Source organism: Megascapheus bottae, chromosome 8 (genome assembly GCF_031878675.1).
Source record: "Megascapheus bottae isolate mThoBot1 chromosome 8, mThoBot2.hap1, whole genome shotgun sequence".
In the NCBI taxonomy this organism is placed as follows: domain Eukaryota; kingdom Metazoa; phylum Chordata; class Mammalia; order Rodentia; family Geomyidae; genus Megascapheus; species Megascapheus bottae.
In genome coordinates, this window is record NC_143516.1 from 37,347,989 (window position 1) to 37,363,223 (window position 15,235).

General features: G+C 35.1%; 1 protein-coding gene across 6 annotated transcripts in view; it reads left to right on the forward strand.

Moving 5' to 3' along the window:
* Rev3l (REV3 like, DNA directed polymerase zeta catalytic subunit) overlaps positions 1 to 15,235 on the forward strand; it is a 143,846-nt gene that overhangs the window by 84,150 nt on the left and 44,461 nt on the right. For all 6 annotated transcript variants that reach the window (XM_090338273.1, XM_090338274.1, XM_090338277.1 and 3 more), the window contains 6 exons: positions 167 to 1,071; positions 3,758 to 3,840; positions 4,961 to 5,086; positions 9,165 to 9,357; positions 10,332 to 10,443; positions 12,684 to 12,799. In XM_090338273.1, coding sequence (XP_090194399.1) covers positions 167 to 1,071; positions 3,758 to 3,840; positions 4,961 to 5,086; positions 9,165 to 9,357; positions 10,332 to 10,443; positions 12,684 to 12,799 — 1,535 coding nt within the window. The remainder of the gene's footprint in view (positions 1 to 166; positions 1,072 to 3,757; positions 3,841 to 4,960; positions 5,087 to 9,164; positions 9,358 to 10,331; positions 10,444 to 12,683; positions 12,800 to 15,235) is intronic.

Consider the following 15,235-nt stretch of genomic DNA (forward strand, 5'->3'; position numbering starts at 1 on the left):
TGGCAGCCATATTCCTGTGAGGAAAAGCATATTGATAGTAGATGAGAAGAAAGAGATGAGAACATATTTAAAACTCCAAAAGAGACTCTGATTTGTTTAGATAAGGAGTAAAATATTTTTGTAATGCTCTTTGAGAAAAAGCATTTGTTCTGAAATTTGTTTATAGGGAAATCGGTGGACGACTCCTCATGGTAGAAACTCGACTTCCAAATGATCTGGCAGAGTTTGAAGGGGACTTTTCCTTGGAAGGACTTCGTTTGTGGAAAACAGCCTTCTCAGCAATGACTCAGAATCCCAGACCAGGGTCACCCCTTCGTAATGGTCAAGCCGTTGTTAATAAAGCGTCAAGTAATAGCCATAAAATGATTGAAGATAAAAAAATTGTGATTATGCCTTGTAAATGTGCCCCAAGTCGACAGCTGGTCCAAGCATGGCTTCAAGCCAAAGAAGAATATGAACGTTGTAAAAAAATCCCCAAGACTGAGCCAATTGTAAAATCTGCTGAGCAGTTCAGTTCCTTAGTTAACCCAGATGAGAAACCTGTAGTGCCTCCACAAATGGATGCAAGCCCACATTTACTTCCCACTGCATCACATACCAAGGAGCTTGTTGCTAATTCTCAGATTGCTTTAGTAGCACCAACCATGGGATGCAGTCAAACTTTAAGTGCAAGTCAGATGTTGTTACCGATTGCCCCTGCAGATAATCCTGAGAAAGAAGATGACGACAGTAACTATTATGTTAGCGATAGCTCCCCTGATTCTCTAGTAATTCTCCCTTGGCAACAAGAAGCATCACCAAATTTCAAAGCATTAAGTGGAGATGATAGACCTTCATCACCCATGGAGGAACTATGTTCTCTGGCTGTTGAGAACTTTGTAAAGCCAATAAAAGATGGTATACAAAAAAGTCCCTGCAGTGAGCCTCAGCAGTCACTAGTGATCTCTTCAATTAATGCTATGGCGAGAACTGAGAAATGTGAATCATTTTGCCTTCATAGTACACCAATTATACAGAGAAAACGTCTGGAAAAGCATCCTGAAGCAACTGACCTTAGCCCTTTATCAACAGGCAAGTCTATAAATAATATAAAGACATCAGACTATAGCAAAAATCATAGCTTTTGAAATGAAGTTTTAGCTAAGGAATGAGCAATAGTTATGTTTTAGAAAATCAACATGTGGAAACATTTTAATCTTTGTTTCTATTGTAGCTTACTACCTTTTAGGTGAAATATAAGAACCCTCCAGAAACCTTTACCTTCTTTTCAGCTTCATTTTCCCCATTGGCTTTTTCACATGTAGCCATCTTCCACCATTCATTTACTTACCTATTTACTTATCCTTTTAATCTATTTTCATGGTTCTGGGGATCAAACCCAGAACCTCACACATACTAGCAAACACTAGTCCACTGAGCTGCACCCTTAACCTCCTCTTTGTGGTACACATTTATAGTCCCAGCTACTCAGGGGGTAGAGATGAGAGGTTCGCTGTTGGAGGCCAGCTCGGGCAAAAAGTTCACAAGACCCTATCTCAACAAACTAAGGATAGTAGATCATATTGGTAATCCTAGCTATGCAGGAGACAAAAGCAGGAGGATTGTAGTCTGAAGCTAGCCCAAGCAAAAAGCTTTAGACTGTCTAAAAAATAACTAAAGCCAAAAAGGGCTTGAAGTGTGTCTCAAGTGGTAGAGCAGCTATCTAGCAAGTGTAGGCCCTGAGTTCGAACCTTAGAGTATTGCATAAATACATGCATACATACATACATACAGAAAATAAAATAGAAACAAAACCAAAAGTTTCCTATAATTTTCTATCTCCAACCAACTTGAATCTACTTTCTTTTCCCCTTCAAAGCCAATTTATTAAAAATATTTCTCTACTTTAACATTTATTCACTCCTTTTTCTTAGTTCACTCTAAATTGAGTTTTATCCCAGTCATTTCACTATTAAAACTACTAAAGCTAGATTTCATCTAAACACATGCCTTTGTCCTGTGACTAAATTTTCTTTAAAGGACCTACTTCCCCTCTTCATTTCAAATTTCTTCACTTAAAACATTTCCCTCTTCTCAATTATCTGAATGCTAGAGCTTATGGAGGCATAAGCCTTCTTTATATTTTTTTTTCCTAAGATGAATACAGGTAACACATTTATGTTTCTAGTTCGGAACTCTGTTTCCAGAACACTGTATGATGCTGCCTGTATATCATTTCTGCTTGAGTACTCAAAAGGGACCACAAAAGGAGTGTTTTTTACACTTATGGTCCATTGCACACATTCACTGTTGCCTTTGAAAACACACATACTCAGATATGTGCCCCCACATGAAAACCCATCTAGTCATTCTTCACTTTTCTTTCTAATACCTATCTGAGTCCTTCAGTAACTACTCTACAGTTTCCTGTTCATTACCTAGTTCTGTCATTTATGTTCTAAATAATTCAAATTGATGGATTTCATTCTGCTCCTAGGCCGAGCTCTCATGATCTTTTCTCTGGGCTTCAACACTAGCCTTCTTACACACTTACAAAAACAATATATTCAGCGGGCGGGGAGTGTGGCCTAGTGGTAGCATGCTCCCCAAGCATGCACGGAGCCCTGGGTTCGATTCCCTGGAACTACATACCCAGAAAAAGCCAGAAGTGGTGCTGTGGTTCAAGTGGCAGAGGGCTAGCCTTGAGCAAAAAGTGCCCAAGGACAGTGCCCAGGCCCTGAATTCCAAATGTATTCAACACAAATCCCTAATCCATTTCATAGTTACTCTTCAGATTTCAGATCAAAGAAGCTTTGGCTTACGTATAGTGTTCTTCATTTTTCCACATTTTTTCTCTCAATAATCTCAAGTAGCCACAGAAAATTGTGGTTCTAAAAACCAATTCTGTGTCATTCTGAATAGCATTATGAAATATCACATTTTTAGGATATAAATGTTCCCTTTGTTTATTACTTCGTAGCAATCTCATTTATCATGCTATTGTAGAATTGCAGTACTCTGTTCATATAATCCTATTTTACAAGCACAAGAACTGTGGTGCTGGCAGGTCTTAAATGCCAAAGAGAAACCATAAAGTACTTCATTTAAGGGAAATGACAGAAGTATAAGATTATTTTAAGAACGTGACCACATACATATAACTTACTATATTATAGTGTATTGTTATATGTTTGTTATTTCTAGCTAGTTTCCTTTTTTTTTTTTTTTTTTTAAGTCAATCGTGGGGCTTGAACTCTGGGCCTGAGTGCTGCCCCTGTGCTCTTCAGCTCAAGGCTGCCGCCCTACCCCTGGAGCCTTAGTGCCTGGGCTGGCTTTGAACCTCGATCCGAGTCTCCTGAGTAGCTAGGATTACAGGCGTGAGCCATTGTGCCAGTGCTATTTTACTTTTTACTGTGCCTAATTTCTAAGTTGAACTTGGACATAGGCATGCATATGTTGAAAATACATGTGTATGAGGTTCAGTCTTATCCATAGCTAAGGTATCTACTTGGGGTATTGGTATACAATCAAGGATGGGAAACCTTTTTTCTGCCTGTATCCATTTAGATATTTATAATTCCATCTTATCCATTAAGAATTGGGTGCAGTGAAATGCACCTGCCACCCAACTATGTGGAAGGGTTAGTTTTACTTCTAAATTATAAAGTACTTGGGGAATTCCTAGAACAATACTCAAAATTATTTGGAAAAAAAGATTTTTTTAAAACAGAAGCATGTAATTTTGATGTATAAGTAAAAATGAAATTTGTTTTTACAGAACCAAAAACACAGAAGTTGAGTAATAAGAAAGGAAGTAATACTGACACTCTTAGAAGAGTACTTTTAACAACTCAAACGAAGGTAATTACACTAGACATATTGTCAATGGAAGATCTAGTCTTATTGTTAGATATAAGTTAGATAATTAATAAAACCCATGTCTCAAATTTTTTTCATTGCTTATATTTTCATCATTATTTACATATCTTTGAGACAACAAATTGCCTATTTTTAAAGTTTTTTTAATGCTGGGATCTAAAAGATTCTTATATGTAAATACAAATATTACAGAGAAAGTGAATATGATAGCCAAAATGTGGATTATGAGGATACAAATACATTAACTGATTACTGGCAAAATCAGAACAATCCAATGACAGCAGAGCTCAAGTAAGTGATTTTTGATCCCACCAAAAATATATCCTTTTCCTTGGTTTATTTTTTCTCAAATATAACTATTAATTTTTTCAGTTAACTTCACTAAGTAGCAAGGAAGGCAACATTATATACTACTGAAACTGAGAAGCTGTGAGCATCTTAGATACTAAAATATAGTGTTTACAAGTGTATGTGATTATGTAGAAAAACGAAGTATACATTAGTCACATATTTTTGGAAAAATTTTAATTGGAAATCACATATTGACAGCTTCTTGTGAATATTACATAAAATAGATTCTAGTATTTATAGCTATTCTTTTTAACTACTGCCAGTTAGATATAAACCAAAACAAGATTTTAAGGAGAATGGTAAATGGATTTGAAAACAGAAAAATGTAAGAAATAAATGACCTTTTATCTGAATGTTTGAATATTTTGTTAATTCATCTTTCAGGTACATCTTCCAGGGTAAAATATTTGTTTTTTTAAATAAAATTCAGACAATGTAGTTGCAAATATACTAGTTACTGCTTGTCTTCCAAAAAGTACTCAAGATAAATGTCCATGTTGCATAACTGTCGACTCTGTACCAAAGTCATTTTTAATGTTTAGGACTAGCAAAAGCAAAGATCAGTGTATGGTTTGGTTATGGGGTATATCTGATATTTGTATACATATGCAGTTATCAGAATAAATTTTTTTCTTGGAGTTAAAGAAATGATACATTTAAAAACAAAACTATTGTCTAAGTGACAATAAAGAAACAAAAGAAAGAAAATTATTACTTATTTATCTTTTTCTGGCTATGTGTCTTTTAATAGAACCAATTTGCAGCAGTAAATTCCCCCAAGAAAGAAACATCTCAGATTGATGGACCATCTCTGAACAATACTTACGGTTTCAAAGTCAGCATACAAAACTTACAGGAGGCAAAAGCTTTACATGAGGTAAAATTGAATATATACACTGTGTTTATGTTTTTCTCTGGAAAACAAATTTGAAAGTAATTCAATGAGGGAAGGATACATTGATTTTCATTTTGTTGTTTTTATTTATATAAAATGAAAAGGCATGATCAGTTGTAGCTTCACAGTTTTCACAAACCTAGTAACTTAAATTTAGTTTATAGGTACTACATATTTCTATATTATAATTAAATTTATAAAATATATTTCTGTCACATCTTTAATGTGACTTCTATTTATATTTTCTGTTTGGTTGAAAAAGTTAGAGCTTGCTGCAAAAGAGGACAAATTATTCACATAGTCTAGATTGCTACTTTATTTTCACAATTCAACCTATATGCCAAAGATTAGCACATTATCGTACCAAAAAGTACATAAGGCATAGTATATAATTGAAAGAATTTGTAAATGAGTCACTATAAATTTATCTGTAGTTTAGAAAACATCTCAAAGCACACTGACTAGCAATAAGTTGTAAATCAGAGTATAGTTTTATTATTTATGTCTATGCTTTCATTCTGGTTAGCCACTAACAAGGGCCTAAAATTCAGACGAGGCAGCTGAAAAAAGAAATTCTAAATTTTATTTAATTGTAATTAGATTTACATACTGATACTCAAATTATATATTAGAAATCTTTTTTTTTTTCCCCGCCAGTCCAGGGCTTGAGCTCAGGGCCTGAGCACTGTCCTTGGACTTTCTCAAGGCTAGAGCTCAGCACCGTTTCCGGCTTTTTTCTATGTGTTTGGTACCAAGGAATCGAACCTAGGTCTTTGTTCATGCTAGGCAAGCACTCTACTACTAGGTCAAACTCCCGGCCCCATTAGAAATTTTTTAAATTGTTTTGAACAACGTAAGTGTATTATAACCATATGTAATATAATTGAGGTTCTATAAACTCAATGAAATCTAAATATAGATGAAATTTTGCCATAGAAAATTTAGCATCCACTGTAAATGCAAAATGAATATTGGTTTCAAATAGTCAATAAGTTAAAGAACGTAAAATGTCTTAATAACTTTTGTATTAGTTACTTATTGAAAGTGTGGTATTTTAAATGTCCAGGTTAAGCATTCTTTATCCAGAAGTCCAGGATCCAAAAGTTTTTGAATACCAACATGATGCCACATGTGAAAAACTCCATGTCTAACCTCACATGATAAGCTGTAGTCAAAACAGAGATACATTCAAAATATTGTACAAAATTATCTACATGTCAAATGTATGAGTGTGTAAGAATAATAAACCAGCCAGCTGCTGGTGATTCTCACCTGTAATCCTAACTTCTCAGCAGGCAGATATCCAAGGATTGCAGCCCAGGCAAGAAAGTCCTTGTGACTCTTATCTCCAGTTCATCAGTACAAAGAGCCGAAGTGGTACTATGGCTCAAGTGATAGAGTACCAGCCTTGAGTGAAAATGCTCAGGCATACCCTGAATTCAAGCCCCCAGGAAACACACACACAACATACACACACGCGCGCGCGCGCTCAAGAGAGAGAAAATAAATGAATTTTGTGCTTAGGGGCCATCCTTGAGATGTCTCATTATGTATGTGTAAGTATCCTAAAGTCCTTGGATAAGGAATTCTCAAACTATTGGATTAATTTTTTTAAAATATTTTAAGATCAGTTTAGCTTTTTACTTGTTAAAATATTGATACTAGAAAATTTTAGATTACTTTTGACTTATAGTTCTTTAGGGAAATATCAGTTTTATAGTTACTATATCTTCTCACATATGTAGTAAAAAAATTAGTAACCACCTGAAAGTTAAGTTCAGTTTTATTAGAATTCAATTAGAACATAGTTTTACTCCCTGGTTTATTCATTGTAAATTTTGTATTTAACAGCATTTATATACTGCCTATTTTTGTACCTGGCCTGTACTAGCTCCCTAAAAGCCCAGATAAATTAATACTTGTGAATACGTAAGTGTTTACTAAAGCAGAATTTAGAGGCTTTAGCAAAAAGACTTGTTTGTTTTTCATTATTTGAAAAATTTTAATTTTCTATTTATTTGTTATAGGCATTGTTCTACATAACCTTATTTCAGGATCATGGCCCTTCTGAAGTTAAAATCACTGAAAATATCTGGTTGATTACTGACAAACTTTTTCCTTGATAGCCACCTTGTGGTCAAAAGAGGAAGTGAACCCAAAATGACAATATGCTCTTCCATTGTCTAGCAATCTGTCTCTTGCCATCTCCTGTTTCTAGTATTCTGGACCTACCTCTCTTACCCATTATCAGCCCTCAGTGCCTAAGAGTAATCCTCCTCCTTTTGCCTAGTAACATTTACTATGTTTGCTTGAAATAATTCCCAAAGTGTAGTATCCTTTTTTTTATATCAGGGAATATAAAGGAAAATTTTTAACATAAAATTCTAGTAACGAAATCTGCCTTTAGCTTTTTGGTGGTTAATTGGAAATAAAAATCTCATAGACTTTCCCTGGGCTGAAAGGAACTGTTATCTTCAGATCTCAGCCTCCTGAGTACAAGCAAGAGCCACTGGTGCTTGCATATGTCGTAAAATATTATGAATACTGATGAACCCAGGCTGTATTTTGTTGTTCTTACTCAGTCTTTAAGTGCCATCATGATTTTTTATATTTGTTTATATATTTATTTGGAGACAGTAACTTTCTTTGATGCTCACATTTGATTTTAAACTCCTGGGTTCAAGCTATATTTCTATGCCAGGTTACTGAGTAGGTAGAATTACAAGTGCAAGGCGTTGTTCTCAGCTCAGTCTGTTGATTTTTCATTGCTGTTTTATTTTTATTTTTTATTTTTGCCAGTCCTAGGCTTTAGCTCAGGGCCTGAGCACTGTCCTTGGACTTTCTCAAGGTTAGAGCTCTACCACTTGAGCCTCAGCACCAATTCCAGCTTTTCTCTATGCATGTGGTACCAAGGAATCAAACCTGAGTCTTCGTGCATGCTAGGCAAGCACTCTACCACTAGGCCAAACTCCCGGCCCCATGTTGATTTTTAAAAAGAAAACTGAGTATAGTTTGTATGAACAGTATAAAATGCTATTTTTATTAAATAACAGAGTATTTGCTTTGATAAAATATGGTTGTATAATTGGTACATAACTTTTCTTCTGTAGGAAAAAATAGTTTTAAATTTTTCCCTAGAATATGAAAAGGTACCTCTCATAGTAATTAATTTTTTTGGGGGGGGGTTGTTGGACTTGAATTCTAGGCTTGGGTGTTGTCCCTGAACTCTTCAGCTTAAGGCTACCACCCTACCCCTGGAGCCACAGCCCACTGCCTGTTTTCTAGTGGTTAATTGTAGATAAGAGTCTAACGTCTTTAGTGCCTGGGCTGGCTTTGAACCACAGTCCTCAAATCTTAGCCTCCTAAGTAGCTAGAATTATAGGCATAAGCCACTGTGCCTAGTTTCAATTAAACTTTTTTAAAAACCTTCTTTTTGATTTAATGTGCAAGTACAGTTATAGTTTAGTTAGCTTTGTAAAGAGTAAGTAGTGACAGACAGGCTTAAGTGAACATAAGCACCGGGATTACTCTTGGACTTCTTTCTAAACAGAAGTGAAGATAATTGAGAGGTACTATATATATTTCAGAGAAATATTTGCAAGTATTGTCATTAAAGAATTACATCTCATTTTGTAAAATAAAGACATGAAGTAATTTAATAACACTTTGTAAATAAAACTTCCTAGGACTGGGAGTTTGGCCTAGTGGTAGAGTGCTTGCCTATATATGTGGTCCTCTGTACCACATACATAGAAAAAGTTGAAAGCAGTGCTATTGCTCAAATGGTAGAGCTCTAGGCTTGAGGAAAGCCCAAGAACAGTGCTCAGGTTCTGAGTTCATGCCCCAAGACTGGTCAAAAAATATATATATATACACACAAACATATATATACATGTACATAAAATAAAACTTACTACTTTATTAAATGTGTGTAGTATTGTCACTGTGGCCATTTTTCAGTAATTTGCACACATACCTCCTTAGAGTCTTAGTAAAACATTTCTTTGAGAATGCATATCTGACAAAAATGTTTAAACACTTATTTTTATGTCCTTTGTAGATTCAAAATCTTACCCTAATCAGTGTGGAGTTACATGCTCGAACTAGAAGAGATTTGGAACCAGATCCTGAGTTTGATCCAATCTGTGCCTTGTTCTACTGTATCTCATCAGATAGTCCACTCCCAGATACAGAAAAAACAGAACTCACTGGTGTAATAGTGATTGATAAAGACAAAACAGCTTCTGGTCAAGGTGATGGTGATGTTCATTAATGATATATCTGTCTGTTTTAGAATGAGTCTTTTAAAAGGAAATTTTAGGAGAAATTCTGTGTTAAGAGATCTAATCCAGGGAAGCCAATGACTTCCCTAAAATGTTTGCTGAAATGGGGATAGAATATTGTGAAAACTTTGTCCTACATTCATTGTTTTTGTTTTAAATTGATTGTCAACTATGAGAAGTGGATTAGTATAGCTTCATAGTAGAACACTACCCTCACACATAGGATTCTTAAATTTTTAGTGTCAGTACCAAGATAGGGAAGGAGTGCCAATGAGAAGCAATATAACATAAATATCTTAGTAAACTTCCAATTAGGATAACTATAATTTGTTCATACAGAATCCAAATGACTATGTACCTCTAGATGGATATACATAGACAATAGACCTTGGGGTACATAGACCCAAAGCTTAGCTATATAATTTTCCACAAACATATATTTTGTTGCAGTTACAATAGAATTTTGTTATAATAGAAGGTAATAGAAGCCTTAGAAGGTTACTACTGTAAGTCAGTGATTTAGAAGTAATTTTAAAGGTATTTGTATTGCTGGGTGCGGTGCCTCACGCTTATAATCCTAGCTACTCAGGAGCCTGAGATTTGAAGATCATGATTCAAAGCCAGCCCAGGCACTAAAGTCTGGGAAACTCTTACCTCCAGTTAACCACCAGAAACCTGGAAGAGGCACTGTAGATCAAAGTGGTAGGGCTGTACCCTTGAGCTAAAGAGCTCAGGGACAATGCCCAGGCCCCAGAGTTCAAGTCACATGACTGACAAAAAAGAAAAAAAATGATATTTGTAACTTCTAAATACTTACGACACTTTTGAAAGTACTTTGACAAATGCTTAATATAAAAGGTTTCATTAGTATACTTAAAGCAAATTATAATATTTTTATGTAATATTTACATAAAATATCATTACCCATTTTGTTTATTTCTTAGATATCAGATATCAGACCCCATTACTTATCAGATCTGGAATTACAGGACTAGAAGTTACATATGCTGCTGATGAGAAGGCACTCTTTCAAGAAATTGCAAATATAATGAAGAGGTATCTTGTATTTTCTAATCTTTTATTTAGCCTTTGTTTCTTCAATCTTTTCATGCTGTTGCAGATAGTATGGGTAAATATTTGAAAGAGCAAGAGAATCCTCTGTGAACTTTGAAAAGTAGAAAATTAGCCTTGCAAAGATTACATACTCGGGATTGGATGTGTAGACTAGTGATAGAGTGCTTGCCTAGCATGCTCAAAGCCCTGGATTCAATTCTTGGTACCATATATCCAGAAAAATCCAGAAGTGTTGCTGTGGCTCAAATGGTAAAGTGCTAGCCTTGAGAAAGCTCAAGGACAGTGCCTAGGCCCTGAGTTCAAGCCCCAAGATTAACAAACCAACAAACAAAAAAAAAGAGCTAAAATTAAACATTATTTGTGTCAGCACACATCCAGCAAGTTCCTATAGTTTGTATGTTTGTTTCCTCATTGGTGGGTATATTCCCAGCAATAAAATTCCCTACCAACACTATTTTATTCATTACTTACAAAAGGAATTTTCTTCCCTACCAACACTATTTTATTCATTATTTACAAATGGAATTTTCTTAAGTATCCACAAGATGAATTATGCTACCCATTGAGGAAAATCAAGTAAAAATTAGTTTGTTTGTCCCACTTGTTGAGCTCATAGATGGTGGTGTCACTTCACTTTGTATTTTTGTCTTGAGTAAGTTATTTTCCTGTCAAATTTTTTGTTTTTGCATGTAAAAATATTTGTGTAGTTCTACATTTTTCTAGTTGCTCTAATTTAGATTTGTTATTATTTTTCCCTTTTGTTTTTTTCTGTATATGTATATATATATATACATTACATCTTATCCATCTCAGAATTATTTGTCAAGTTCCTTCCTTTTTTCTCATTGTCTTTAATCTGAGATGTTAGCCTGTTAAGACTAGGCTAAATCCCAGTTAAAAATCTATGCACATTGTAGCCAGGCATGGTGGCTCCGTGGCTCATGGTGGCTTACACCTGTAATCCTAGCTATTTAGGAGGCTGAGATCTGAGGATCAAGGTTCAAAGCCAGCCCAGGCACAAAAGGACCTGAAACTTTTACCTCCAATTAAACTCTAGAAAAACGGGAAGTGGGCTTGGCTCAAGGGTAAGGCAGTAGCCTTGAGCTAAAGAGCTCAGGGACAGTGCCCAGGTCGAATTCAAGCCCCATGACACCCTCCCCCCAAAAAAATCTATGCACATTGTATCAGAAATTGTTTTTAAACAACTATTCAGTTCTTATATAGAAACATTCTCTATGAAATCTATTGAAAAACATAGTAAAACTTTTGCAGTCACTTATAAACAGTAAGAGTTTATAAAAATACTTTTTTTGTGCTGTACTTGGGATTGAACTCCTTCATACCCATTAGACAGGCACTCTACCACAACAGCCACTCTGCCAACCCCAAATAAACTTTTTAAATGAAATTATTTTAAAATCATTACTTTAAAAATTGTATTTAATCAACTCAGTTACTATGTCATAAAGAGCTGACAAGAATACTAATTCTTAAAACAACAAGATGTTGTATGTATCAGAGACTAAGAAATTAGAGCTATTTGGAGGACTTAACTATATTTAAGTATATTTAATGGCTTATTATTGTTGGCATCTTCATGGTGTAATCATACTTAGAAAAATTGTGCTAAAAATCTCCAGAAATCCAAGTGCAGCAGTGGTACTCACTGGGCACAATGTTGAAAATGAACTCTACAACTTGTTGATGATGATGGGGGGAAAAAACTGGGAGAGGGTGAGGAAAGATGCAGCATCGTTCAAAAAGAAAGTACTCTTTTTTTTTCTTTTTTTTCCAGTCCTGGGGCTTGAACTCAGGGCCTAGGCGCTGTCCTCGGGCTTCCTCAAGGCTAGAGCTCTACCACTTGAGCCACAGCACCACTTCGGCTTTTTCTATGTACGTGGTACTGAGGCCTCGAACCCGGGTCTTCATGCATGCTAGGCAAGCACTCTAACACTAGGCTAAACCCCTAGCCCTAAGAAATGTACTCATTACACACAAAAATAGAGTCTTAGCAAAAACTGTGTTCATTTCATAAAAGAAGCTGCATATCAAATACTCTCTACTTGTTCCCATTTATATAAAAATTCTGTAGGTGCCATTGTATAATCCTCTTAGAACCAACATGAAATACAGATTTTCAATTTTGTATCTCTTATGAATAAATAATTCTCCAAGTTAAAGCTTCCAAATGTATGGGCCTCATTTAATTTTTTTTCCTTTAGATATGATCCTGATATTCTCCTAGGATATGAGATTCAAATGCATTCCTGGGGCTACCTCTTACAAAGAGCTGCTGCTTTAAGTGTTGACTTATGTCAGATGATTTCTCGCGTACCAGGTATGTAAAATGAGGAGTTTTGTGGTTCAGTAACAACATAAATTATAAAGTCAATTAAGACAAATTGTTAAAAAGCACCGGTGCTCTTAGTTTTAATACTAAATTGTGTTAAATCCTAAATATATCTCCATTATAGAGAAATCTAAAAAGCAAGTAAAAAAGATTTTCATGTCATTGCTATATATACTGTTTATATTCAGTCATTTAGCACATATAAGCCTTTTTACAAAAAAGTAATTTCAGTCATACTACACACTCCATTTTATTATGTTTCCTTCATCCAAAGTACTTTCTGATCTTATGAGATAGTCTTTATAATAATTACTTAGGTATGCAATATTTATTTGACTTTACATACACAATTTTATTCTTTTTCTCTGGTTGCCCTTCCTTTTTAAAAAATCTATTTGTTTAATAAGAAAGGTAGAAGAACACTAATAAACTACTGATAATAGTAGGCTTAAAAAAATTACTACATGAATTTTGAAGAGTATTTCCAAAGGGTTTATTCTTGTTGAAAGGTTGTAATAGCATACCAAAATTACTTACAATTTACAAAGCACTTTTAAACATTACATTTTTTTTTCTTGGTACTGGTATTTAAAATCAGGGTCTTGTACTGAACTAGGCAAGTGCTTGACCACTTCAGTGTTGCCTCCAATCCTTTTTGATTCAGTTGTATTTTCAGGTAGTCTTAAGCTTTTTGCCCATGGCTGGCTTCAACCTTAATTCTGCTATCTGGGATTACAGTTTATGCTCCTATGCCCAAAAATTACCCTAAAAATTACTTTTTCCTTTTTCTTTTTCTTTTTTTTTTTTTCTTTTTTTGCCAGTCCTGGGCTTAAGCGCAGGGCCTGAGCACTGTCCTTGGACTTTCTCAAGGCTAAAGCTCTACCACTTGAGTCTCAGCACCACTTCCAGCTTTTTTTCTATGAATGTAGTACCGAGAAATTGAACCCAGGTCTTCGTGCATGCTAGGCAAGCACTCTATCACTAGGCCAAACTCCCGGCCCCTAAAAATTACATTTTTAAGTATATACTATAAAAATTTTAATAAGTTTGGCCTAGTAGAGTGTTTTCCTAGCATGCACAAAAGACCCAGGCTCAATTCCTTGATACCACATACATAGAAAAAACCAGAAATGATGCTGTGACTCAAGTGGTAGAGCTCTAGCCTTGAGAAAGCCCAAGAACAGTACTCAGGCCCTGAGCTCAAGCCCAGGACTGGGAAAAAGCAAAACAAAACAAACTAAAGCCTGAATAAAGTGAAGTATCATAGGCCAGGAGTCCAAAAGAAAAGTACAAAATATTTTTTAAAAAATTAGAATATCATCGGGGCCGGGAGTTTGGCCTAGTGGTTAAAGTGCTTGCCTAGCATGCACGAAGACCCAGGTTCTATTCCTTGGTATCACATATATAGAAAAAGCCGGAAGTGGTGCTGAGGCTCAAGTGGTAGAGTTCTAGCCTTGAGAAAGTCCAAGGACAGTGCTCAGGCCCTGCACTCAAGCCCAGGACTGGCAAAAAAAAAATAGAATATCACCCTAGAGAAGTTATGACTTCAGTAAGAAGTGTTACTTAACACTTCTTAAGTGTTATTTAAATGGGAAGCTTCTGAGTAGAACAAGATAATATTCTTTGGAAGGAGGAAAGAAATTTTGAAAAACTAATCAGAAAGACTACCTTTGAAAAGTTATAATTTTAATAAAATGTCTTAAATGTTTGTAAATTTAAGTGGGAAGATTGGGACTAAGATCTGAAGGACAATAAATACTTAGAGCTTTGTAAGATTTTTAGAAGAGAAAAGGCAGAAAGTCTACATCTGAGACCAGGACTGAACTTGGTACCTGACACTTTCACTCATCTCATTGGCTAGCTCTGTCAACAGAGCCGGGCCTCCAACCTCCAGAAATAGTTTTTAAATTTGGCTTTTATCTTGTAGCTTCTGTCGTTTTTGTGATGGGAAGAATCTCAGATTTTTCAAATATGTTTGAATTTACTTTTTTAATATTGTTTTAGGCAAAAATAAAATCGTACTTTTATACTACAAAAATCCCACAATAAATCAAAAACTGCACAATACAGAATATATTTTTTTAAACCTGTGATATAGTGAAGCCACAATAAGTGAACCACAATATAGCAAGCGTAACTTTAAATACATATTTATGAGTAGACTTCTATAACATAAAGTGAAAGTTTCTGTGGATATGTGAAAATGAGAAACAATTTTGGTAAAAATTTTTAGATTGTAGATATAATATATACTACATTTTTATTATTCTTGTACTTCTAGGAACAACACTCACCAATATTTAGTGTTCATTAGTAGAAACTTTTTTTTTCCCAGACTAGCTTGCCAGTAAGCGTCTAGGCACTGTCCCCTGAGCTTCTTTTGCTCAGGGATAGCACTCTACCACTTGAGCCACAGTGCCACTT